Here is a 24,710-nt window from a genome sequence, read left to right on the forward strand (position 1 = left end):
TTTAGACACGAATTTTTCCTATGCATACATATCTCAGGTTGCTTATTTCTACTACGCTACTTATGCAGCAGCACTAGCGACATCTATGTTTTCGCTCTCATCGAGAGACGTCACATTCTATCGGAACCAACCGCTCACCCAGACAAGAGACCTGAGATATGTATGCATAGGAAAAATTCGTGTCTAAATTCCTGTCCAGCGGTGGTGTAGGGTTATAGCACGCAGCACGGATTGCTGAGGACCTGGGTTCGATTCCCAGCGCTGGTCTCTTTTTCTGGTTTTTCTGTGCATCCATGTCTCAGTTTGTATTTTCGATATGGTTTCACGGATACCCGTAAAAGTAACAAATTTGGAGTTGAAATAAAAAATACAAAAAGACTCCAAATAACCAATCATAATTCGCTATCTTAATTTGTGGTTAACCACTCAATTTTGAACTCAGTTCAAAAAGTTTAGTTAAGACTATAAGTGCACTCCTAGCAGCGTATGTTTGGTGAGGGACAGTCCCGCCGGTCTCCTTTGCCCGTCTACTCCGTGGTTACAACTGACAAACCCATAGATTACAAAGCTAAGCTAAGATTTAGCGTGTGTTCTTATTTTAACAATACAATAAAATACCATAGCTGTACAATAAGTTTAATGACTCGCAACATATGGCGCGCTAGCAGCGTCTCAGCACTTGCAACATCAGTTCGAAACCTGTTGGCACTTCCTGACACTGCGCCACCATCCCTTTGCTTACAGATATAGTTCTTAATTTATTTCAATCGGGAAAAGTCTGATCTCAATCGCAATATGACGGCACCCGAATGTGTCAACCAATTAGTGTATTAAATCAGTGACATTTTTCATTTCCATATCTGGAACTTTATTATTTACTGTCAAATGTCAAAACGGTTTTCCGATAAAACATGACGGAAAAGCATTATGCACTATATCTATATGTCGGCGGCCGATCGTAAAATCCGCCAGATCACGAAATTCCTAGGCATATCGTGAAATGCCGCCATTTCATGAATTGGCTAAGGGACATCCGCCATATCGTTCATAACTCACCGTTTAGCGATTTGCCTAGTGACGTTTAGGCAGATCATGAAATTCCTAGGCATATCATGAAGCGCCGCCATTTCATGATTTGGCCAGTTTAGGCAGATCATGAAATTCCTAGGCATATCATGAAACGCCGCCATATCGGTTCTGGCACTTCGCCGGCCGCTGCAGCGGCACGCTCGCTTCGCTCGCTCGGCTCGTGCGTCGTGATCACAATTAATACTAACCACTCCTCGCTTCGCTCGTCGTACCTAAATTTTTCTATATAAATAAATAACAACTAGTGAATACTTTATTTACCAACAAAATTCTAACCTCTAAAATACGGGCAGACGTCCATGGTTTTTTCACATTGTGCACAGAATCCGTTTGATTCACATAAAAAGAACGGAGCTGATGTTCAAAAGCTTCTTTTGCACTTCTATTTTGAATTCAATCACTATTTTCAGTTTAAAGATCATTTTGTTGCGACGCCGACATTTTTCACGCGCTAAACAAACACGGCCGGTCAGCTGATCACGGCCGCCATTGGATACGCAGCGCCACCAGTGGCCAAATAAGAAACTATTTTACGATGTGCCCGGTATAGAGCTAGGAATATCGACGAATGCGTTGCTCTAATCGATCTGCCGTATTATTTCTCAGGCACATCGTGATATGCCTGGCCAACGTTTAGGCATATCATGAAATGGCGGCGTTTCACGATATGCCTAGGAATTTCGTGATCTGGCGGATTTTACGATCGGCCGCCGACATATACATACTGTACGACAGAGTCACTGGTGCATCGCCTGCGCGGTAAGATATCGAAAATCAAAGTTCGTATCTTACCGTCCCTCTCACTCTAGTATTTAATAATAGAAGTGTCAAATGTGAGAACGACAAAAAAATTTTTTCATGCAAAAATTTTTTACGTCACAAAGAGTGAATTATTTAACGTAGACAGAGATATGAACACCATCCCAAAATTTATCTCGACATAACTATCTAGTAGCCCCCCACTGCACAGGCGACATGCCATGCCAGTTACTCGAGCCTACTACAGTAGCAGAAATGTTATGAACACTGCTCAGCAAAGTAAAAACTACGACAGTAAACAGTATAAACCATATAATAGTACATTATTGTCGTGACCTGGAAGTAGGCAATTGCTGGCTGAGTATGAGTATTAAACGGACGAGCTTGCGAGTCCGTTTAACTAATACGAAGCCAGCAATTGCTATTCCAGCCGAGACTAATATAAAGCTTTTCTCAAAAATGGTGAATAATTCTGAAATAGAATAAACTTTTCTGGAAAATATATTATAAAATTTAATTTTTATTCCAATATTTTTCTTATGCTTTCCCGTCTTTTTTCATTAAAAATAAACTGCAGGTGTATTTTTCCACCGAAAACACCACAAGCTATTTCAGACCCAATAGAAAAAGTCCGGAGTTCCAACAAAATATCTGATACCGGCCATTAGACTTGGCTGTATACGACTTGTGCCAACATTTCCATTTCCTTTTTAACTTAAAAAAAAAGTGACTGATTGCAGGCGCGCTAATTCATTATTGTCGAGCTAGCGCGCCTGCAATCTTTTTAACTTTTTAATTTTTCGCTGACCATAAACTATGCACTTCACCTTCTGATATGTAAAGAATAATGTCAACTTTTACGGTCATTTTTGAGAAAAACAAATTAAATTCTCAGACAACACTGTTATCATTTTCAAGTGTGGATAAGAAAACGCGTATTTTCGATAGTGTCCGACCGAAACATGTTCTTTTGCCGAAGGTTCGGTTCTGATGTGGTTCTGATTATAGTTTCGGTCTAAACATGATTTTTAGGCCGATACTGGCCGAAACCAAAACTTCGGTCGGACAATAGTTGTCGAGTTAGCCCGGGTACAATCACCTGCATTAATATTTGCCACAGCGGAGCGTGCAGAAATATCTGACACGTCCTACCAGCCCCAGACAGAAATAGAGTAGCAACAGATATTTATGCACGTTTTTTGTGTCAGATATGGTTGCTGGCACGGGTTAGCAATGTTCACAACATCCCTGCGACACCCACAACACCTCCAAACAACCGCTAAGCCGCTAACTTAAGCCCAAATGGAATCATTTCTTGAGCAAACTATCTATTTACAATTATATGACTATCGTCCATTTTAGCCCAAACTTATTAAAACGTCTGACTACGAACCTACAGATCCACCATATAATTTGGCATGAATGAGAACTTTTAAATTCTTAAGCTAACCTCAAAGTGGCCAGACGGTCTTAAACTTAGTTAATATCAGTAAAAAAACAATAAGCAGAAAAGTGCTGTAAATGTGTTGTTAATACTTTGCTGGTCGGTTTCAGTTATTACACAGCGCAGGACACATTGTTTTTTCAAAGCATTTAAAAGCACAAGTTTCAACTTTGCTTTTACTAATATTTATTATATCAGAACGCAGTCCAATATTACTTAGGCCGCTTCTCTTTTCACCATTCCATTTGTTTTTAAACGCCACTGCGCTAAATATGGCTTAGAATTATAAAACACATTGCCGAAATGTGATATTCTCAAAATGTGCATACCTCTTAAATACAGTGTAGATTCTACACACTAGTGCCCCCGCCAAGTCGAGCACATCAAAAACAAAGGCACGGCCGTACCATACTTTTGTCGAAGCCATTCAGGCTATTTTCAACATATACTTGTCCAAAAAGTACATATCCCAAATTGTATGTAAAGAATAAAATCACAATGAGGGCTATCGTTTTTTGTCTCACTAGATGGCGCACTGTTGCGTGAGGTTTTTAAGTATGGCTTTCAAAGTCTGTTATTACGGGCGTGAAAACAAGTTTAGATTAAAATCATATTTAATACACCTTAAAACCGTACCATAAAAATATCGAGCATGCCACAGTGTTCCATAGTCCCCGTTTTGTTCGGAAAAAAGGGAAGACAAAGGTTTCCGAAAGACAAAACTGTCAAAAAACACAGACATTCATTGCCCCGGAACGCATATTTGCCATAATTAATTACAGATATTGCAAAATATTCACAAAATTATTCAAATTATAAATAAACCCGCGTAGCTCACTCAAAAACTATGAGATTTGACATTTCGGAGACCTCACGCTACACTAGCGCCTCTAGCGGCGAATTCATACGCGATAGCCCTCATTGACACGTACACGTACAAAGGCGAGCTTATCCCTTTAAAGGATTTCTACCGCTTACCCTCAATTAACATGTCTGAAGAAAAACAGAAATATGCAAAAATAAAATGGAAAATTGTGAAAGTACACTGTATTAAAAGAAAAAGCGTAATTTACATTTAATAAAATGCAATTTCTGGGAAAAATTTACAATTTTGAATATAGTGTACAGTCAAGGGCAAAGATATCGACACGGCCAAAGTTACAAACATATGTATACACTTTATGCACTTAACATTAAGGCCGTGTATACATATTTTTGCAAGTTTGGCCGTGTCGATATCCTTGCCCTTGACTGTATCATATGAATATGTATAAGAGCACTTATTGGAAAGTCTTTTGAGATAGTGCTTCTTTGAAGTAGGTATTAAGAGAAACGTCATATTTCGGAACAATGTGTATTACAGATACGAATAATGTATTGCCATCATACTTTGTCGAAAAAGTTCGTATTTATAACTTTTGAAGTTAACGGAAGCTAATTGAGAAAGACAGGTAAATAGGAAATTATGCGACAAAATACGACGGCGATACATTTACCACTAGAACTGTACAGTTCTAAGCTTATACTTATTAACTCAACAGGGTACTGAGTCGTATAATATAAATAATAAATTAATATTGTTTGTGCTGGCATTACCAACAACTCCGCGCGCCGACGCTGGCGCACGGAGCGTCCAATTTTAAATCATTCGAAAGTTCCTGCGCTATTGCCTTTAATAGAACTATTGCCGTTATTTCGCACTTGTTTCGCTATTTTCATCACTTTAATAAATAACCACCATTCGACCTAGTGGAAGGAAAGCAAAGTTTGTGACTAGGCAACGTATAAACATACTTGAATAGATAGATAAGATAAATATTTAAAATATAACGAAAACAAGCATTCTTATTTTTCATGCTAATATCTGCCCCAGCCGGGGATAGAACCCGGGACCTCAAGTTTGTTTGTCAGGTTCTCTAACCAGTGGTTAGTAAATTATGAAGATGATTGATAACTATCCGACGATTATTGGGTATCGAAAATACAAACTGAAATATAGATGCACAGAAAAACCAGAAAAATAAGACCAGCGCTGGGAATCGAACCCAGGTCCTCGGCATTCCGTGCTATACCGCTACACCACCGCTGGACAACGATACAGACACGAATTTCTCCTATGCACCTCATGTCTCACTCTCTCATGTCTCTCACATGTCTCTCTGCTTGTGTTTTTTCTTATTTAGCCACTTAGGGATGATCGTAGAAGTAGCAAAAAATTTGGAATTGAAATAAAAAATGCAAAGAGATTCCAAAAAAACAATCTTGATTATAATCAACTTTTTATGTCATATATTGTTGGATAATTATCCAGAAGTATTTTATACATTAATTACGTTTTACGATCACGTGTTCGGATACACACGACTAGAGAATTTACTCATAATATCACACTCAGGAATAGACATTCTTATCACTGAAAAGTAATCAGTCCGTAATTATCGTTGATAATTATCAAGATAAAGACCGGACGACGACCGCACAGCAGTGTTGCACTCGATAATTATCAAGATAATTATCCAGATGATTAACTTGATAATTATCCAGGGCAACACTCCCATCCGGCCATCTTGTAACAAAGCAAGTGCGAAAAAAATCGCAACAGTTCCATTTTAACAGTACTTTAACGCATCCACTGCCACCTGACTTGACTTGACTGAGCACAGGTGCCACCGACGCATGTGCGTTCAAAATGTATGAATAATTATGACAGCGGCACTGGGGGGGAGTTCCAAAAACGCATATATGCGTCGGCGGTGAACGCGTTAAGGCATGTCTTAAGATGTTCAAGTTTTTGTTTGTGGTAAGGCCAATGGTGTATACAACTTCCCCAATATTTTACGCTGTGTGGTGCCGGCAGCCGGTGGCGCGGTTACTTGGCCGAGTTGTTGTACTGCGGCCGGCCCGCCAGCTCGAGTAGGTACCGGTCGGGATGCTCGATCCAATCCGCTGCTGATAGCTTCACCTGGAATACAACGCACGACACTGTACCTAAGGGGGGGTCATTCGAGCGACTAGATAAGGCTACCATGCGATGCAACTGCTGCGTAGCTCTTTCCTGACGCAATCAACGAATCAAAGCTATAAATCCTTCCTTACTATTCTACTTCCTACTACTATTATAAATGTGAAAGTTTGTGAGTGAGTGAGTATGTTTGTTACTTCTTCACGCTGAAACGGCTTTACGGATTTGGATGAAATTTGGCAAAAAGTTAGTTTATAACTCGATTAAGACATAGGATACTTTTTATAACGATATTCCCACGGATAGGGATAAAATCTCTAAATAACAACCGCTGGGCTTAAAGTCATGAAATTTGGTATGTAGGTAGCTGGACATCTGGAATAACACATACTTAGCCTAATTTTTCTTCCGATATTCCCACGGCATAGATATAAAATCTCGAAACAACAACCGCTGGATTAGAGTCATGAAATATGACCATGATTGTTTTTATGTAACGTCAATGAAAACAACGAATCAATCCTCGTGAATTCCCAAGGGAATTTTAAAAATCCCGGATTTCAATTCAGCTGCTGGACCTGATCTTATTTTAATAGAGACTAGACAAAAGTAATGGATCTATTGTGTGGTAGTTTTGGAGTTAAGCCCTTTTAGAATAAGAACATCAAAAAAAATCAAAATCATCATCAAAAAAATTGTAATAAATTAATTAATAATCGTAGCGAAATTTTAAAATATCATCGTCTTTCTCTTTCCAAACAGAATACAGAGAACGAATCAAATTATAGTCTTAAATATATGAAATCTTGTCAATTGTAATTGTATTGTAGACACTGTTCCGTTTATGTACGTTAATTCTTTTGTGTTTTGTAACGAATCAAATAAATAAATAAATAAATGTAGAAGGCGGTGTGTTACCTGTCGTTGCCGCTCGGCCTCCTTGACTTGCCACTTCTTGACTTCCATCTGGCTTTCCCGCGACGCCTGGTCGCCGCAACCCCACACCTGAGTGACAAGGGGCAAAACTGAACATGTGGGGAAAAACTATACATGCCGTGCAAATCTAAACTTGTGGGGCAAGATTGAACAATTTGGGAACAAATTAAACATGTCGGGCAAAATTAACTCGTGGGGCAAATTAACTAATGGGCAAATTGAACATGTGGTATTTGTGGTATTAATTTTTTAGTTTAGCATATTATGCATATATCAGACTTGGGAAACCTGTCATGTACATCATGTCACAATAAGTAACAGCGAGTAACAATTCCATAAAAAACAATGGTTTTACTGCTCAATGTAAACGGCTCAAAATACGGAGTATAGTAGTAATGAGGGCTATCGTTTTTGTCTCACTAGATGTCGCACTGTTGCGTGAGGTTTTTAAGTATGGCTTTCAAAGTCTGTTATTACGGGCGTGAAATCAAAGTTTAGATTAAAATCATATTTAATACACCTTAAAACCGTACCATAAAAATATCGAGCATGCCACAGTGTTGCATAGTTCCCGTTTTGTTCGGAAAAAAGAGGACAAAGGTTTCCAAAAGACAAAACTGTCTCAAAACACAGACATTCATTGCCCCGAACGCATATTTGCCATAATTAATTTCAGAAATGCAAAATATTTACAAAATTATTCTAATTATAAATAAACCAGCGTAGCTCACCCAAAAACTATGCGCTACACTAGCACCTCTAGTGGCGAATTCATACGCGATAATCGAACATTGACAGTGTTTTTTTAGTAGTAAATGGTTCCAGCCACGTACCTCGATCGCCCCCAGCGTGTAGGGCACGCTGTTGAAGGTCATCTTGTCGAAGCCGTCGTCGATGGCCAGCAGCGGCTTGCGCGGGTCGCTGCCGGCGCGCAGCCCCAGCGGGTAGCCGCGGATGGACGTGTTCAGGTACAGCATCTTGGCCGCCTGCTCCACCACCAGGAACCTGCCGACAGGGGCGGTTACAGCTCAGGCGGACACTCCACACTTGTGGGGCAGTGCAATCGAGAGGCAATTTTGCTGTAGCCTACAACCCCGCATATGTAACTTGGGTAGATTGACATAATGCAGGGAAGAGTGATACTGGGTACTGGGCAACAGATAAACATATTATGAATAAAACATCCATCACTCAAGTACATCCTTCATATTTATCATACGAGTTGCTGCCCCTAGCAGCAAGCCATACAAGCTGCTGCTAGCGGGATTTGAATCCGGCACCTCTAGCGTCATGGTTACTGACCATTAATTCGCCGTCTGATTGAGATAATTTTAGAGCAGAATAATACATCACAGAATGGCAAATGATTCAATTGCTGGCTAAGTTGATCCTGGATCAAGAAGTGGAGCCAATATTCAAACGGATGATTCTGGAGAGCGCTGAAAGTGCGCCGTGGAATATATGGACTGTTGCTATTAGTCTAAAACTCATATTATTAGTTCTGTGGGCCTATGGATGGGAGAAAAGTTGGAGTAGGCATGCGTCTCGGTCAACTCCTGAGGATAAATCACCGTCCTCGCCAAGTGGCATGGTGCAATGCATGGTTCGAGAGCGCGGTACTCACGTGGGAAACAGCTGGAACAGCGCACAGTCGGGCCCGCCCCAGTAGGTGTGCGTCTCGCGCCACTCCTGGGGACACGCCACCACCACCACCAAATCGTCGCCGCCGCCCGCCGCCACTACTACTAATGTTGGTCCTCTGAAACAATGATTTGTTGTTGTTACTGGCTCTCCATGTACTTTATTTTTCAGATAATAATGCTAACACAGAACAAACTCACTTTAATTAGTTATGTATGATTATATTTCGCAAAATTTTACTTTATACAGTTCACCGTGAATTTTGCTGCGCGTATTTATTCATTCGTATGTTTTGTTCGTGATATTGAGTTTGTTTTGAGATTTTAGTGTTTCAAGTCACATTTGGCGTTCGCACTTTGTTGAGGTATTGTTGCTTAAGATGGTAACGTAACATGGGTGAGATCCAATGAAAAACGTTCAATGACGAGCATTTTTCAGTTCTCATGAGGCGGTTTATTAACTAGCATGTAACTAATAAGCATGCTCAATACGAGCACATCGTAAATCGAGTTGATAAAAGGTGCATTTTAGTAACTTGTTGCATACTTATCTAAACTTTGGGGGGAGGTGTGGGTTGGTTCCTGTTTGCACAACTACGTCCAATTATACTATTAACTAGCATAACAGTACCTTTAACTTTGTTCTATTAGAGTATCGAATGCAAGATTTGTAAATAATATTTTTGGATGTAACTTTTGTCGGTCGTCAGTGGTCTGTTGTCTGTTGCCTGCTGACAGAGTGTGCGGTTAGAGTTACCGGTAATGGAGCGTGTGGTGAAGGAAGCGGTTGGCCCCTAGGCCGTGTTCGCGCGACGCGTAGAGCGGCACCCAGTGCGACGGCAGCGCGCACACCAGCCGCGCCAGCCACGCCGTCGACGCCAGCGTGCCGCCGCCTGCGCGCGCACGAACGGACTTAATGATAAACTACCAGGGCGACCGGCGACCGACCAAAGCTCGGGCTAAATCTCGATAATAAGCGTTTTCCCAGAGAAAGGAACAAGCTACTCGTAGATCGTTTGTTAAATTTCATCGAAATCGTTGGAGTCGTTTCTGAGATTCTAATTATATTTATAAATACCATATAATGGTATTAGATAGATAGATAGATATCATGGGATAAATTACACCAATTAACCTAGTCCCAGGCTAAGCACAGTTTGTACTATGGGTACTACTAGGCAATGGATAGAAATACTTATATAGATAAAACATACTTAAATACATATTAAACACCCAAGACTCGAGAGCAAAAACTCGTATTATTCATATAAATATCTGCCCCGACCGAGAATCAAACTTGGGACCTCAAGCTTCGTCGTCAGGTTCTCTAACCACTGGGCTACCCGGTCGTCAACAATAATAGAATATGATACGGTTTACAATACGACGGACCCATTCTTCCCGATGGAGTAAGGGGTATTAAATAATCTGATGCGAGAGTGGGAGGCAGCACTGTATTACCGATTACGAGTTTCTCTCTTCTTTAGTCAATGTTAAAAGCTATCATCATCATCATATCAGTCGTAGGACGTCCACCGTTGAACATAAGCCTGCCCCGTCACGAGATCGGGGTTGGCAAGCGCAGTATAGGATGTAAGGTTGCCAAGAAGACGGTGCTGCCCACCTTCTGGTATTATCTTTCAGCCGGTTTCAACGACGCCCACAGGATGTCGAAAGTATAAAGGAGCGGTCACACCGATGCTTAAAAAACGGTGACGGTATTAAATCGTTTCAACGACGCCTACAGGATGTCGAAAGTATAAAGGAGCGGCCACACCGCTGCTTAAAAATACGCAAACGGTGTTGAATAGCACTGATGTGCCATAAGCGTCACGACTTTTGTTCGTAGAGTCCTGACGTTTAAGGCACGTCACTGCGATTCCATATTTTAAGCAACGGTGTGGAGAGCATGCGATAAAAACGGTGCGCATACGATGCGTCACTGAGATTCCGTACCGTCACGGTTTTTTTAAGCAGCGGTGTGGCCGTTCCTTTACGTGCTAAAGAGGCGACGTCATCAAATTTTAATTAATTAGTGAACCAATTTTAAAAGGATGTTTGTTCATTTCGCCTTTCTTGACCACTGGATAATAGAATAGATGTTACCGTGTGCGGCGGCGGCGGCGCGGGCGGCTGTAGCGGGCGCGAGTAGAGCGGCGGCGCCGTGCCGGCCAGCAGCCAGGCGCCGGACGCGGGCAGCAGGTCGCCGCCGCCGGCGCGCGCGCGCTCCAGCACCGGCGTCGCCAGCTCCAGCCCGGCGCCCGACCCGTCCGACTCCACGTGCGCTGAGATGTCGCGGTGCCGCGTCGCTAACATGTGCACGCAGTACCTACAAAACGCAACACGGAATTTCATCTAGACTGATCCAGCCTCCACTGACAGTAAATCTTTTCTCACAAACAGCCATCAAAATCACTTTGCCTTATTTATTTTCCTTTGAGATTCCTTTAGGGGTGGTACTTTAGTGAAGTATACTCTCCTGAACAAAAAAAGAATTTTCCAAGTCGGTTTGTAAATGAAGGAGCTCACAGATAACAAATAAACAAAAATACAAGCAAATTGGAAAACTTTTATTTTGAATTTGGTTAAAAATTACATCAAGTACTTTCAAAATTAACAGGCGAGTTGTTCTCAACAATCGCGTTACATTTTAGTAAACTATCATTGCGGGGCAAACTGATTCACACCTTGGGGCAACTCGATTCAATCCATGGGGTAAATTCATACAAACAGTGCGTCATTTGAAGTACTTCGTGTAACAAATGGGGGCTAGGGCACTAGTGAATGCTGTTTTCGATAAAATTGAATACGTCCCCACCACTGTCGTTAACACGTAATGAAATGAAATAACACTAAGCGTTTATTTTAGGCGAAAGCCCATGACCATTGGGTGAGTAAAAAATTTACACCTAAGTTAGTTAACTAGCAAATTGTATGTTCCCTCGGTCAATATTAAAGTTAAAATTATCAAACGCTTGGAAGAAAGTAGTCTTAACTACTGAAGTGATGTATGTGTATAAAGCTTACCTGTGGACCGGGAATATGAGTCGGTGGCAATGTTGGTCGAGCCAGCGCACCACGAAGCCGACCGAGTGCGAGTCCTTCTTGTTGAAGCAGCCGTTGACGACCGAGTTCAGTACTTTGTTTATCTGAAAACGTAAACGCACTTGCCTAAAATTGTAGCGGTCAATAAACATATACGTGTCGTAAGATAGCACTTAGAGACTTAGAGAGCTATAATGCCATTCCTTAATAAACCACACATGGTAATGACCATACTCATAATTCTACACTTTACAGGATGTAAAGGCTAATAAGATATTAAGCCCAATTTCATCTGAAAAAAAAAAAATGGTTAACGGAAAATATTTTTTCTTGTGATACGTTACATTTTTTTTTTAATTGAAATATTAGTACACCAAATTTAAAATTTGTTTTGAAATTAGCCTATATAATATACTGAACAATTATCAAGCTAAAATATCATCTCCGGTACTTTATTCATACTATGGCTGATGTAAAAACAGCAAATCCGGTAGGAACTAAACCGTTTCATAGCTATATATGTATCAGTAATTTGTTTTGTAATAAGGCTCTTACCGCTAGACAGGTCTGAGGGCCATCAGGGTAGTGGTCCATACTGAGCTTGTAGCTCGTGTACAGAAGCGAGCGCAGCGCTGCCGGCGACACGCTGCCCTCTTCTTCCTCCACTGAGAACATTCTGCATATAGAGAGAGGCAATAATTACCAGCTTGAAAGGCAAACTACTGATTTACTAAAACTACGCACTTCAATAACGCAAGACAAAGAGGACATATTGTTACGGCTGCGGCGTGCAGTGAGGGCAGGCAGAGGTAGTGCTGCCTGCCGTGCTGCTGCTGGTGGCGGGTGTGTATATTTTTGCCCCTCGGTTTTTTTGGTTCAATTAAGGTTTTTGCAAGGCGCGTACAGCTGCTAGCGCTCCCTACCCTCGCTGCCGGGCCCGCCCTCGGGCCGGGGCTGCGCTCACCTGACGTAGGTCTCAATGATGGCGGCGTCATCCAGCAGCGCCAGCACGCGCTCGCACTGTGCGCGGAACACGGCCAGCGGGATGTGTTTGTTCTTGCACTTGCCGACGCGGTGCACGTACGCGTAGAACTGGTGCGCCAGCTCCGGGTACATCGGGAACAGGTACTTCTGCAACACGGGGGCGGTTGTGACAACTCGCTACGGTCGGTGTACACTCACCATTGTATTGTATTTTATCCGACACAACAAAGCGTGCCAAAATATCTGATACGACTCTATTCTTAGGGCCGGTAAGATATGTCAGATATTTTAGCCCGCTCTGCTGTGGATACATGGGAAAGCATGGTTGATGGAATGATAGCACTAAGTTTAATTCCCAGTACCGTAAGCTCGGGGCACTTTGACCCATTGGAGGGTTACTTTGACCCATATGAATACCACATTTATATAAACGTAAAATAAAAACATAAAAACATGATCGACCAATTAACACCAACCACATGGCAAAGAGCCATATTTTCAAAGCAATAACTAAGCCGGAGGCCGTATTTTCTCACGTTTCTGACACTCACGATCACAATCAAGTGACAGCTTCGGGAAATCTGTCATTTGATTGCGATCGCGAGCGTCAGAAACGTTAGGCAATACGGCCTCTGGACCGAGTTAATCCCAAGGGCCAAAGTACCCCGACCTTATGGTACCAGCTTTACTATTGAGATTTAGTTTTATTGGTGTACATGTGTCTGTGTAATTTAAAATAAAATATGCCCACTAATATCCACCTTCCACTACGAGCTGCGTACGGTGTCTGTTTAAATCGCAATGGTGAACTGCATTACAAGCTTCCACTGAATAAGCTTCTTGTCCAGTACGCTCAATCCGTTACCTCCTTTTCCAGTACCCTTTTGAGTGAGGACGGGTATAAAGGAGTAACCGTTAAAATTAATAAAAAATAGGAAAGTAATATTTCCGAGTTTGATAGTAAGCTAAACTGGCTAAGAGGAACGACCATACGGTGCTAAAATTGATTGGTAACGAGCGAAGTTGTCAGCTGTTAAGCCAATACTGCCTGGTTAAGATCGCGGGATCGCGTTGGATGCGGAAAGCACAAGACCGGTCTGAGTGGAGAGCCTTGGGGGAGGCCTATGTCCAGCAGTGGACGTCTTTCGGCTGACGTGATGATGATAATGAATCCAATACTAATGTCTATTTGAAATACGTAATATACCTCGCATTAAATATAAAGAGTCTTTAATAATTTTAATTGAAAGTAATAATAATAATAATAATGTGACATACTCACTGTGAAAGATTTTTCTGTAACACCATTAACTCCATCTTCTTTTTGAGATCTTTGCGCCAACAACTGTCAACAAAAGCATTCCATTAATACACGTAAGTAGCTCGGTTATATTACATTACAATTTACTATTATACAGTTCTGCAAACCCAGGCTTCAATTATTATGACATTGTCTAGACTGGTCTGAGTAAGCTTATGATTTCGTCAACTATAAAAGATACAAATGACTATGTTATGTTTATTAGTTGATGTTGCATTCAATTGTTACTCGTGTGAACTCTATGAAACACTTGCATTGCTTAATTAAATATGCTAATGTACGCTTAATGTATGTGTATTTATTATAGAGTATGCTAAAAGAAATTAAAAAAAATTTAAACCATTTTCTTTATTTTTGAATACCAGTCGATAGAAGTTAAAAAATTTAAAACCGAGAAGCCGTGCTTCTGCTTGTCATACGTTTCATTGTTTTATTTCGTTCCATTCATTGGGGAACCAAATTACTATCAAAGGCTAACAACAACTGTGGCGAGTTGGTATTTAGGGCTCTTCTAATACAAATCAAGGAACAATTGGAACAAAGGAGTGAGATTTAAGTAAAACTAACGATCTCACCGCGTCTCTACCCGCCCCGCTACATTCCTATACATTACAATACTCTTTGCCCGCTACTAACTGACGTCCAGATTACTGATTAGTGTTTGCTGACTGCGTTCTAACCGTAGTAAGAATAGAGTCGAGTTCACCATTCATATCTGGCAAAAATATCTAAAATGTCTTAACAACCCTAGAAAGTCGTATCAGATATGATTACGTTTACGCTTTGTTTTGTCAGATATTTGCTGGTGACTGATACAGCCATTGTTTCAGCCACAGAGCCTATCTACGATTTCAGGCTTGTCACTCGGATACCAAATATAAATAGCCCGACACTCGCGCATTTTGCGGCGTCAAGGTTGCCGCTAATTATTGCGTGGAACTAAACATGATTTGATACATGCGTATTGGACGATGGGTGCGACTTTAGTATAGCCTGATATGGTTTTTGAAATCGGTAGATACACAAACACAACGGCTTTATCCTTACTAATCATTTCGTAAATATTTATAATGCGAAAGTGACTCTAACTTCATTTAAATGATATTGTAATGGATAACTCACGTCTTAAATGAGTTTAGCTCGACATCGTTTCGGGCTATTTCGAGCCCTTCTTCTCAGGAGCATGCGACTCGGCGGCTGCCGCAACACGCACACTGACCCTTTTTCTCAGGATACGCTCGACTCGCGGCTGCCCGAAAAGCAACACCAGCCGGCGTACTGAGAAGAAGGTTAAAATAGCCCGAAACATGATCGAGCTAAACTCGGTTTGAGACGTGAGTTATCCGTTACAATATAATTTAATATGAGTGAGTCTCACGTTAGTTCATGACCAAGTCCATTAGATACCCTTTCATGCTGAAACCGCTGAAGCGATTTCGGTGAAATTTGGTATGGAGACAGTTTCAGATCCTGGGAATATGAGAGTTTTTATTCCGGAAAATGGCATAGTACCCAAGGGAGAGCGATAAGCGAAATCTTGGCAGATGAAGGCGCGGGAAAAAACCTAGTATAAAACCTGACTGCGTAAAAAACCTTTCATACAAATTGAAAGGAAAAACAAGTCTAGTTCTTGAACTCTTAGTCTCTCATGCTTAGAATATTATAGTCGGATGATTTTACTCGTGTGATAATGCAGCTTAATATGAAGACAAGTTACTTACTCGCTTGAAAACAAATTGTCACGCGACCTCGCGTCATGTGAGCGTCATGTGGATTTGCGATATGACTGAAACGTCGAGGTGAATATTTTAACGAAACCCGCACGCACCTGGGATGAATTTCAATGGTGTGTGTGTGAAATTTCCCATCCGCAATGGCCCCGTGTGGGAACTACGGCAAGGGCGTCGCCAGCCGATGGTCCAGGGGGGGAGTTGATATGGAGAATGAGAAAAGTATGAATTGTCGGTAAAGTCGAGACGAGAGCACATGAAGCCATTCACTTGTAGTAGGTACTTTGGTTTGGTTGCTTTACATTTGGCAACTTTTTTAGAATCTCTGGGGGGGGGGACAGCTGCCCCTCCCTGCCCCCTCTTGGCGACGCCCTTGAACTACGGCCTAATTCTGAGAGGAGGTCCGTGCCTTGCATTGTGACGTACTCATATATAAGCCGAGATTGAAGATGATGAATTCACCTGTACGAACCCGGGGCAGCCAGCTACTCATAACTCATAACATTAGTATAAATGCGCACCTTGCAATGTGGGTGCAGCCGACTTCCTTTTCTTGATCCTGCTCACTTGGATGCCGACTATGGCGAACCTGAAATCCTTTCGCAGCTTTCTCCAATTCTCCATTTATTTAATGATTGTTACTATTCTGATAGACCAGAGAATAAAAGCGTGTTTTTATTTTTATAAGTAATTGAAAGGTTTTTGCTTGTACCATTTTGCCCCAATATATTAGAGGCCGAGCCAATTCATGCCCCAAACCAAAAAAATACATTGAATAATGCAATAAAATTCAGGGTTATTATTGTTAAAAATTACCTCGACGTTTCGACCAGATTAGTCGTAGTCTACTTGTTCAGGTAAATCAGCAATAATTTTATAGCATTAAAGCCTAGGTTGTGTAATAATAACCGAGTAAAGTAAAGGCATTAAATTGTTAATTAGATTGCAATATTCGTTTGCGTTTTTTTAAGTCGATCGCGAGATGACGTGATGCGATAACCTTTACACAATTGGTTAGCATATCTGTTTTTATAGACATAGTATCTCATATTAGCGCGAGCCTCCACCAAAGGCAATTAATTAGGTATGTAGTGCCTCGCAACCTGGTTTGCGTCCCGCGGGAACTTCTCAATTTCATTTCATTTCCCGGGATAGCAAGAAGTTAATATGGGATAGTACTGTTAGTGAAAGACTTCTCGACCATTGCCTCGCCTTATTACAAGCTTTCATTTAGTTTCCCCTGTTCCGTTGTCTGTCTGTCAGTCTGTAATCAAATATTGCAAGTTCAATTCGACCAACTTTCAGTAGTTGGATTGACTTGAAATTTGGTNGACTTTCTTATTCGTCGGGGGTTAAAAATTATCACCTGACAGGCTGAATGCCAGCACCATTGGTTTAAAATAATTTACATATAATTTTTAGTAACAAAATTTGGAGTTGAAATAAATAATACAAAAAAAACTCCAAAAATCAAACTTAATTCAAAAAATTGATTGAATCAGCGTTACTTTGCGGAGGTCCATATCAATGAACTAAAAGAATTACTTACTTTGCTTTAAGTCTAACATCTGGTAGCACGGTATACCTACGGTTGTGTTCCTCTGAAGATGAGATCTGGTTGAGTTCGAAACGCGTCAGTGTAGTGTAGTGGTGGTGATAGATGGGTTTGTGTGATTTGTGTGTTCTTACAGTGCGGAGGTGGAGGAGCTGCATGAACACGCATATCTTGCATAAACTAGTTATCATAAAGTCGCGGGTGCGCAAAGAAACTATTTTTCACTTCTTATGCTCGTGAAGTTCTTGTTGCTGGTTCTAGGCGACATAAAATGACTTTTTATGCTCTAGTGCATAAAGTAAAATCTGTGTCTAAGACCAGGTAATCAGGTGTAAACAGCCACAAACAAAAACGTTTCTAAGTACATTTTTTATGTTTTATATAGTTTATATCAAACTAAAAATCAATCAAATAAATCAAAATAAATTAATAAAACTAAATTTTTATTATATTAGCAATGTATGAAAAATAAAAGGTACCTAGTAAGTGAACAATGTTTCTACTGTTGTTATTTCATCTCGCAATCAAAGTGAAAAGCGGAGTGTAAAACTCGACAATTAAACCCATTTTCAATTTGATGTGCGGGGGGATTGACCGGCGCGGGTGGCTATATGAACGCCTCGGGTAAAATGGGTCGTTTTATGCTGTTGTTGTTTAATGTACTATTAGTCCATTGGTATCATTTTTAGCCCCCCCTCCCGCTTTGTACGACAATAATAACATTGCTAACTAATTAATCCGAATATGGTAATTTGTCTGGGTAAAGTGACCTTTAGACAGGTTCATAGTGGATATATACATAATATACACGTGTAAACGTTTTTTTCATGTCTAGACGTCTAGCTTTAGTTCTATATTCCAGGGTTACCACCAGAACTACCATCGAGCGCCACGTCACGCTCGCTTCGCTCGGCTCGTGCTTTGTTGGTCGCATTTCTAGACTCTGGCCAGCGAAAGCTGACCACGCACTTTTTACGAAACGTTAATCTGGTATCATTTTAGAGACTGTCAAAATTGACATATTGTCATTCTAGCCCGCTTAGATAAATTTGATACTTCTGTTACAAGTTTTTTTTTTGTTAATTCAACCTCCTACCATCCTCAAATGCAAATGTTATAAGATTATGTTAGAATTAAGATGTTAGAAAATATATTCAATGTCAATCTGGTCAAAATGGTCCAAATATTGATGCGTCTAGACTGTACGTAAATGGGCACTGACAAAGGTCATAAAATTTACCAAGGGACCCCTAAAGTGCATCATCAACTTTCACACATTACTACATGAATGTTGATGCAGCTTGAAGAGTCCCGAGTGTGATTTAATATCTGGAAAATTTAAATAATATCTAAGTATCAACATCGTTTAATCAGTGTATAGCAAGTGTTGTCAGCCTTATAATTTTTTTAATTTGCCGTGTTTTCTCAGGGACAGCTTTCGTTGGCCGGAGTCTACCTAACACTCCTCCTCGCTAACGCTTGTCGTCACCCAACTAAATTTTGATGACGTGATAAATCTGCTTATCGTGATTCGGCGAACAGTTGTTCGTTCACTGAAACAATTATGAAACAAACAATCGACTAAACGTAAATCTGCATATAGCTATTCTTCCTACCGACTACTCGGCGAAACGAATAAAAGGCGTAACGAAATTTATACCAAACGTTGCTCGATCGACCAAAAAAAAAATCTGCCAATAGTTGTCTGTGAAACGAAAATCTGCGTAACTACACTCGGCGAAACGACAGGTCACCGCATCAGCCACGGGGGCGAAGCTCCGTCGACTTTGAGTCAAAGAATTTAGACCACTTGATACTTAGACCAGTTGTTTCATAGACCAGTCGCTTCTTAGACCAGTTGCTTCTTAGACCACTTGCTACTTAGACCAGCAGCTTTTTTAGTATCCGGAGTGAGGGGTGAAATGGAGACTCATGAAATTGTATATATTATGATTATGATTAGGCCAACGCGGCTTTTTTATTAAATAGTTATCTATAATAATTATCTCAATGAAACTGTAATCGCTAGCCTTGTTAAAGTTCAATGATCTCAGTAGAAACACAAGTACTCCACGTTATGTGTACAACACATTTTAAATCACGAGAGGTGGACATTATTTCACGTCACCGTTTACAGTAACTGGTTACGTGCTGAATAACCAAATCACTGGTTTCACGTCAAGCGACAAGTGGTGATTTTTGTAACGAGCTATTTTTGTGGTAATGTTATTTTCGCCTCAACGTTACAAACGTCACGAGTAGCACAGAGTAAAAATTATAACCTTAACTTTATACAACGTCAAAGAAACGATTCTTAGATTATGAAATTATAGACATTACACCGAAAAACGATGCTTCTGATAGATAACGTCATAGCTCAATAGCTTGTAACAAATAACGTTAAATACTAGTTTCATTTCTAATGAGGGCTATCGCGTATGAATTCGCCACTAGAGGCGCTAGTGTAGCGTGAGGTCTCCGAAATGTCAAATCTCATAGTTTTTGGGTGAGCTACGCGGGTTTATTTATAATTAGAATAATTTTGTGAATATTTTGCAATATCTGAAATTAATTATGGCAAATATGCGTTCCGGGGCAATGAATGTCTGTGTTTTGAGACAATTTTGTCTTCGGAACCTTGCCCTCCCTTTTTTCGAACAACGGGGACTATGCAACACGCCCGCAATAACAGACTTTGAAAGCCATACTTAAAAACCTCACGCAACAGTGCGCCATCTAGTGAGACAAAAAGCGATAGCCCTCATTGCGTTACAGTGACTGTCACAGAACGCGTCACTGCATGCAGTGAAAGAAACTGGTTACAAAAATCACTGGTTTTGGTCACCAGTGTCACCAGTTTCGTTTCGTTTCGCTCAAATCACGTCACGACCCACACCTACGAAAGTTTGCGAGTATGTTTGTAACTCTTTCACACTAAGTCTCCGTTTCCAACAGAGATGTGCGATGTGCTGCGAGGGATGTGTTCTTCATGAACCAATAGAAACGCTTCATTTACCTACCCTCGCAAAAATAGCAAATTCACAGCAAGAAAATGTAGGTATCATTATATTTCTTTAATTTTCGAAAGGCCCCCCGCCTGGCCTATACGGCCCTGTCGAAGTTTGTATCGCTACCGTCCATCTCACTCTATAGAAGTTCGAATTTGCACGTTAAAAAAAATCAAATCAAAATCATTTATTCAATAAAAAGGCCGCAATATGGTGCGTGCAAAGTTCCCAATCCGCAATGGGCCCGCGTGGGAACTATGGCCCAAGCCCTCTTGTTCTGAGAGGAGGCCTGTGCTCAGCAGTGGGACGTATATAGGCTGAGATGATGAGGCCGCATGGGCACTTTTACACGTAATTTTTAAACTACCAGACCAGCGCTTTCGGAAAGACCATCATTGCCAAGAAGAATGCGCCGCAAGAAACTTGGCAGAAAGTAATTTTTTCAACATAAAATAATTACAAATAAAATACTTAAAAACTATAGTATACAATTAAACAAAAAAAAACAAAAATAATAGTAATAATACAGGGATGTATGGGGAACGTTCAGTGGAAGTATAGAGCATGCCCACTTCTTTTATCCCGGAAAATTGCAAACATCCCTGAGATAGAGATGAGCGAATCCGCAAGAAAAGTCGGAGGTGACCACTAGCATGCGATAAATAAGTGAACCTGGATGATATTCAAGAATTGAGCGGAATCTTGCCAAGAATTTGCCATTGCTTTTTATATCCCAACAACTTACAAACATACAACATTCTTCACCCGTTTTTCAACCATATCTTATTATGAAGTACTATAGTTTTCACCCGCGGTTCCGCACGCGTAAATCATTATATACAGCAGTTGAATTGGAATCTTTTATTCATACAAATTTCATTTTGATCGTTGGCGTTTGTTGCAGCATTATTTTATTTTTTATCTGTGCTGAAGAGATCGCTCTTAAGCGGTAAGGCTGCCTATTGCTTACCTAGTAATTTTCTCATTGTATTGTATTGTACTGTAAACTTTTGTATTTAAGTATGTGTTTATCATCATACTATGTTGTCTTACTGCTTATCATCATCATCATCATCAGCCTATGTTCGTCCACTGCTGGACATAGGCCTCTCCCATGGCACGCCACTGAGCACGATCCTCGGCTATTCTCATCCAGCTCTTGCCAGCTGCCCTGCGAAGATCATCGCTCCACCGAGTCTGAGGACGTCCTACACTACGTTTGCCGATCCGTGGTCTCCACTCAAGAACTCGTCTACCCCAACGGTTATCGGTTCTTCGGGTTATATGGCCGGCCCATTGCCACTTCAGCGTGCTAATGCGGTGGGCTATGTCGATAACTTTGGTTCTCTGTCGGATCACTTCGTTACGAATTCTATCTTTCAGAGAAACTCCGAGCATAGCCCTTTCCATAGCACGTTGAGCAACTTTAAATTTGTGGACCAGCCCTAACGTGAGTGTCCATGTTTCGGCACCGTATGTCATGACGGGTAGGACGCACTGATTGAAGACTTTCGTCTTTAGACTCTGTGGAATTGGTGATGTGAAGACTTGACGCAGTTTCCCATACGCTGCCCATCCCAACTGTATTCTCCTGTTGGCCTCTTTCTCGAAGTTGTTTTTACCTAATTGCATAGTTTGCCCGAGGTAAACATACTCCTTAACCACTTCGAGAACACTGCCTTGAACTGCAATTGGTTCCGGACTTACATGTTCATTGAACATAACCTTGGTTTTATCCAGGTTCATCCGAAGACCAACGCGTTGAGAAGAATCAGCTAGGCCATTCAGCATATGTTGCAAATCTTGCAGCGTTTCGGCCACGATGACGATATCATCTGCAAATCGCAAGTGTGAAAGGTACTCGCCATTTATGTTAATGCCGCGCCCCTTCCAGTCCAGCGTCTTGAACACGTCCTCCAATGCATTTGTGAACAATTTGGGGGATATAACGTCCCCTTGTCTCACACCACGATGCAAGGGGATAGGTTCAGACTGCCGGTTCTGGACTTGCACGGCCATAGTAGCGGCGTTGTAAAGACCTCTCAACACTTGGATGTATCGCCAATCGACTTGGCATCGCTGCAAAGATTCCAGAACAGACCAGATCTCGATCGAGTCAAAGGCCTTTTCATAGTCTACAAAGGCTAAGCACAGGGGCCGATTATACTCTTCGGTCTTCTGTATAATCTGCCGCACTGTATGGATGTGGTCTATGGTGCTGTATCCCGATCGAAACCCGGCCTGTTCGGGGGGCTGGAACTCGTCGAGCCTTCGCGCAAGACGGTTCGTGATGACTCTCGAAAACAGTTTATAGACGTGGCTTAAGAGTGAAATGGGTCGGTAGTTCTTCAAAAGAGTTTTATCACCCTTTTTGAAAAACAACACGACAACACTCCTACTCCACGCCTCTGGAGTTCTCCCATCAAAAAGAACAGTATTAAAAATATTCCGGAGCTCCTTCATTATAGGTTTACCACCAGATTTCAGGAGCTCAGTCGTAATACCGTCTTCTCCAGGGGCTTTTCCATTTTTAAGCTGCCTAAGAGCCATCGCGATTTCGTTCAGGCTGACTTCTGGCAAGTCTTCCGTAAAGTGACGTGTTAGTGTAGCTCTGGACTCCTCATTTTCGGGATCAGGTTGAGATGCATGCATAGCGTATAACTGTCTGTAGAAGTTTTCAATTTCAGAAAGAATCTCAGGCCTGGAAGAAACGACTACTCCATCCGTAGTGGTCAGCTTCGTCAGATAGCTTCTCCCAAGGGATTTGACAAACACTTTTGATCCCCGATTTTGCTCGATCGCTCGTTCTATTGAACGAGTGTTGGAGCATCGGAGATCGTATCGTACAAGTTTGCCAATTCTCTTATTTAGAGCCTTTCGTTCTGACAAAGTAGCTGGTGGGTGTTCACGTCGTTCTTCCATGAGCCTGAGTGTTTCCTCCGAAAACTTCGACTTCTTGCCTTTACGCTGCAATTCGCAAAATCTCACACCTTCCTCCCTGAGGATTCCGACTACATTCTCGAGGGCCTGGTCAATGCCAACGCTATTTGTGGTTTCCACGGCAGCGAATCGGTTTTCCAGATTAGACTGAAACTTTTCAGATCCCACTATAGTTTGGAGCAGAGTTGGTCGGAGCCTGGATTTCATCAAACGGACACGTTCAAGCTTAAAATCGATATTCAGAGAGCCTCGCACGAGTCGATGATCGCTTCCGGTATTAAACCTATTGATCACCGAGACGTCTCTGAATATGCGCTTCTTGTCCGTTATGATGAAATCGATCTCGTTTTTAGTCATAGTGTCGGGGCTCTGCCATGTCCACTTCCTTTGGAGCTGTTTCTTGAAAAATGAGTTCATCAAGAATAGCCCCTCCTTTTCGAGGAAGTTGACAAGCATTTGCCCCCTATGATTTCTGCTACCAAAGCCATGGGATCCTACTACCGATTCGCTGTAGCTCTGTACTCCCACTTTGGCGTTGAAGTCTCCCATGACAACGTTGTAGTGGGCCTTGGTGGTGAAGTGCAAGGCCTTCGATATGTCATCGAACATATCTTCCACTTCATCGTCCGAGTGCGTCGAGGTCGGTGCGTAAACCTGCACAACCTTGAGGCTATACCTCTCGGTTAGCTTAATTATGAGGTACGCAACCCTGTTCGACACACTCGACACTTCTACAACGTTGTCACAGAGAGACTTATTCACTAGGAACCCTACGCCACCCTGGGACAGCTGGTCTCCCTCTCGATAGTATAGAAGGTGGCCTGATTCAAGAGTTAGCGTGTCCTCCCCTTCTCTTCGGACTTCGCTTAACCCAAGAATGTGCCACCTTATTTTCTCGAGTTCAACTTCGAGTTGTGCCAGATGCTCGTCGAGCCGTAGCGTGCGTCCGTTGTACGTCGCCAAGGTCAGTTTTTTCCGGCGGCCTTCCGTAACCCGGGGATTCTTCGCACCCCCTGCCCTGCCGTTACCGTGACCGCCGCCTTGATCAGGAATAGCAGGGCGGCCGGGAACTGGGGGCCGTGGTCCGTGCTGACTTGCCATTTTGGTCGGGTTTGCTCTAATTGCCACGCTGAGCAGGCGGGTTGGCAATCGCAGTATACTCACACCGGTATCGCTGCTGCCCGACACCGGTGGGACCGATATGTACTTGGTCGCAGAAGTCTCTTAGTCGCCTTTTACGACACCCGCGAGAAGAGTTGGGGGAGTGCTATTCTTAAGCCGGCACCCACGGTCACAC

The 24,710-nt window shown here is 41.8% G+C and overlaps 1 protein-coding gene across 1 annotated transcript; it reads right to left on the bottom strand.

The window, feature by feature from the left end:
* Positions 1 to 6,147: 6,147 nt before the first annotated feature.
* On the bottom strand, positions 6,148 to 15,002 carry LOC141431414 (uncharacterized). The gene is made up of 11 exons (XM_074092583.1): positions 14,961 to 15,002; positions 14,142 to 14,204; positions 12,840 to 13,006; positions 12,431 to 12,551; positions 11,858 to 11,979; positions 10,937 to 11,159; positions 9,588 to 9,742; positions 8,815 to 8,949; positions 8,024 to 8,195; positions 7,173 to 7,259; positions 6,148 to 6,254 (listed from the first exon to the last, which is right to left on the bottom strand). Exons 1-11 carry the CDS (start codon positions 15,000 to 15,002, stop codon positions 6,162 to 6,164), a joined length of 1,380 nt encoding a protein of 459 aa, XP_073948684.1. The 3' UTR covers positions 6,148 to 6,161.
* Between the last annotated feature and the right edge of the window lie 9,708 nt (positions 15,003 to 24,710).

This window comes from Choristoneura fumiferana, chromosome 9, assembly GCF_025370935.1.
Source record: "Choristoneura fumiferana chromosome 9, NRCan_CFum_1, whole genome shotgun sequence".
In the NCBI taxonomy this organism is placed as follows: Eukaryota; Metazoa; Arthropoda; class Insecta; order Lepidoptera; family Tortricidae; genus Choristoneura; species Choristoneura fumiferana.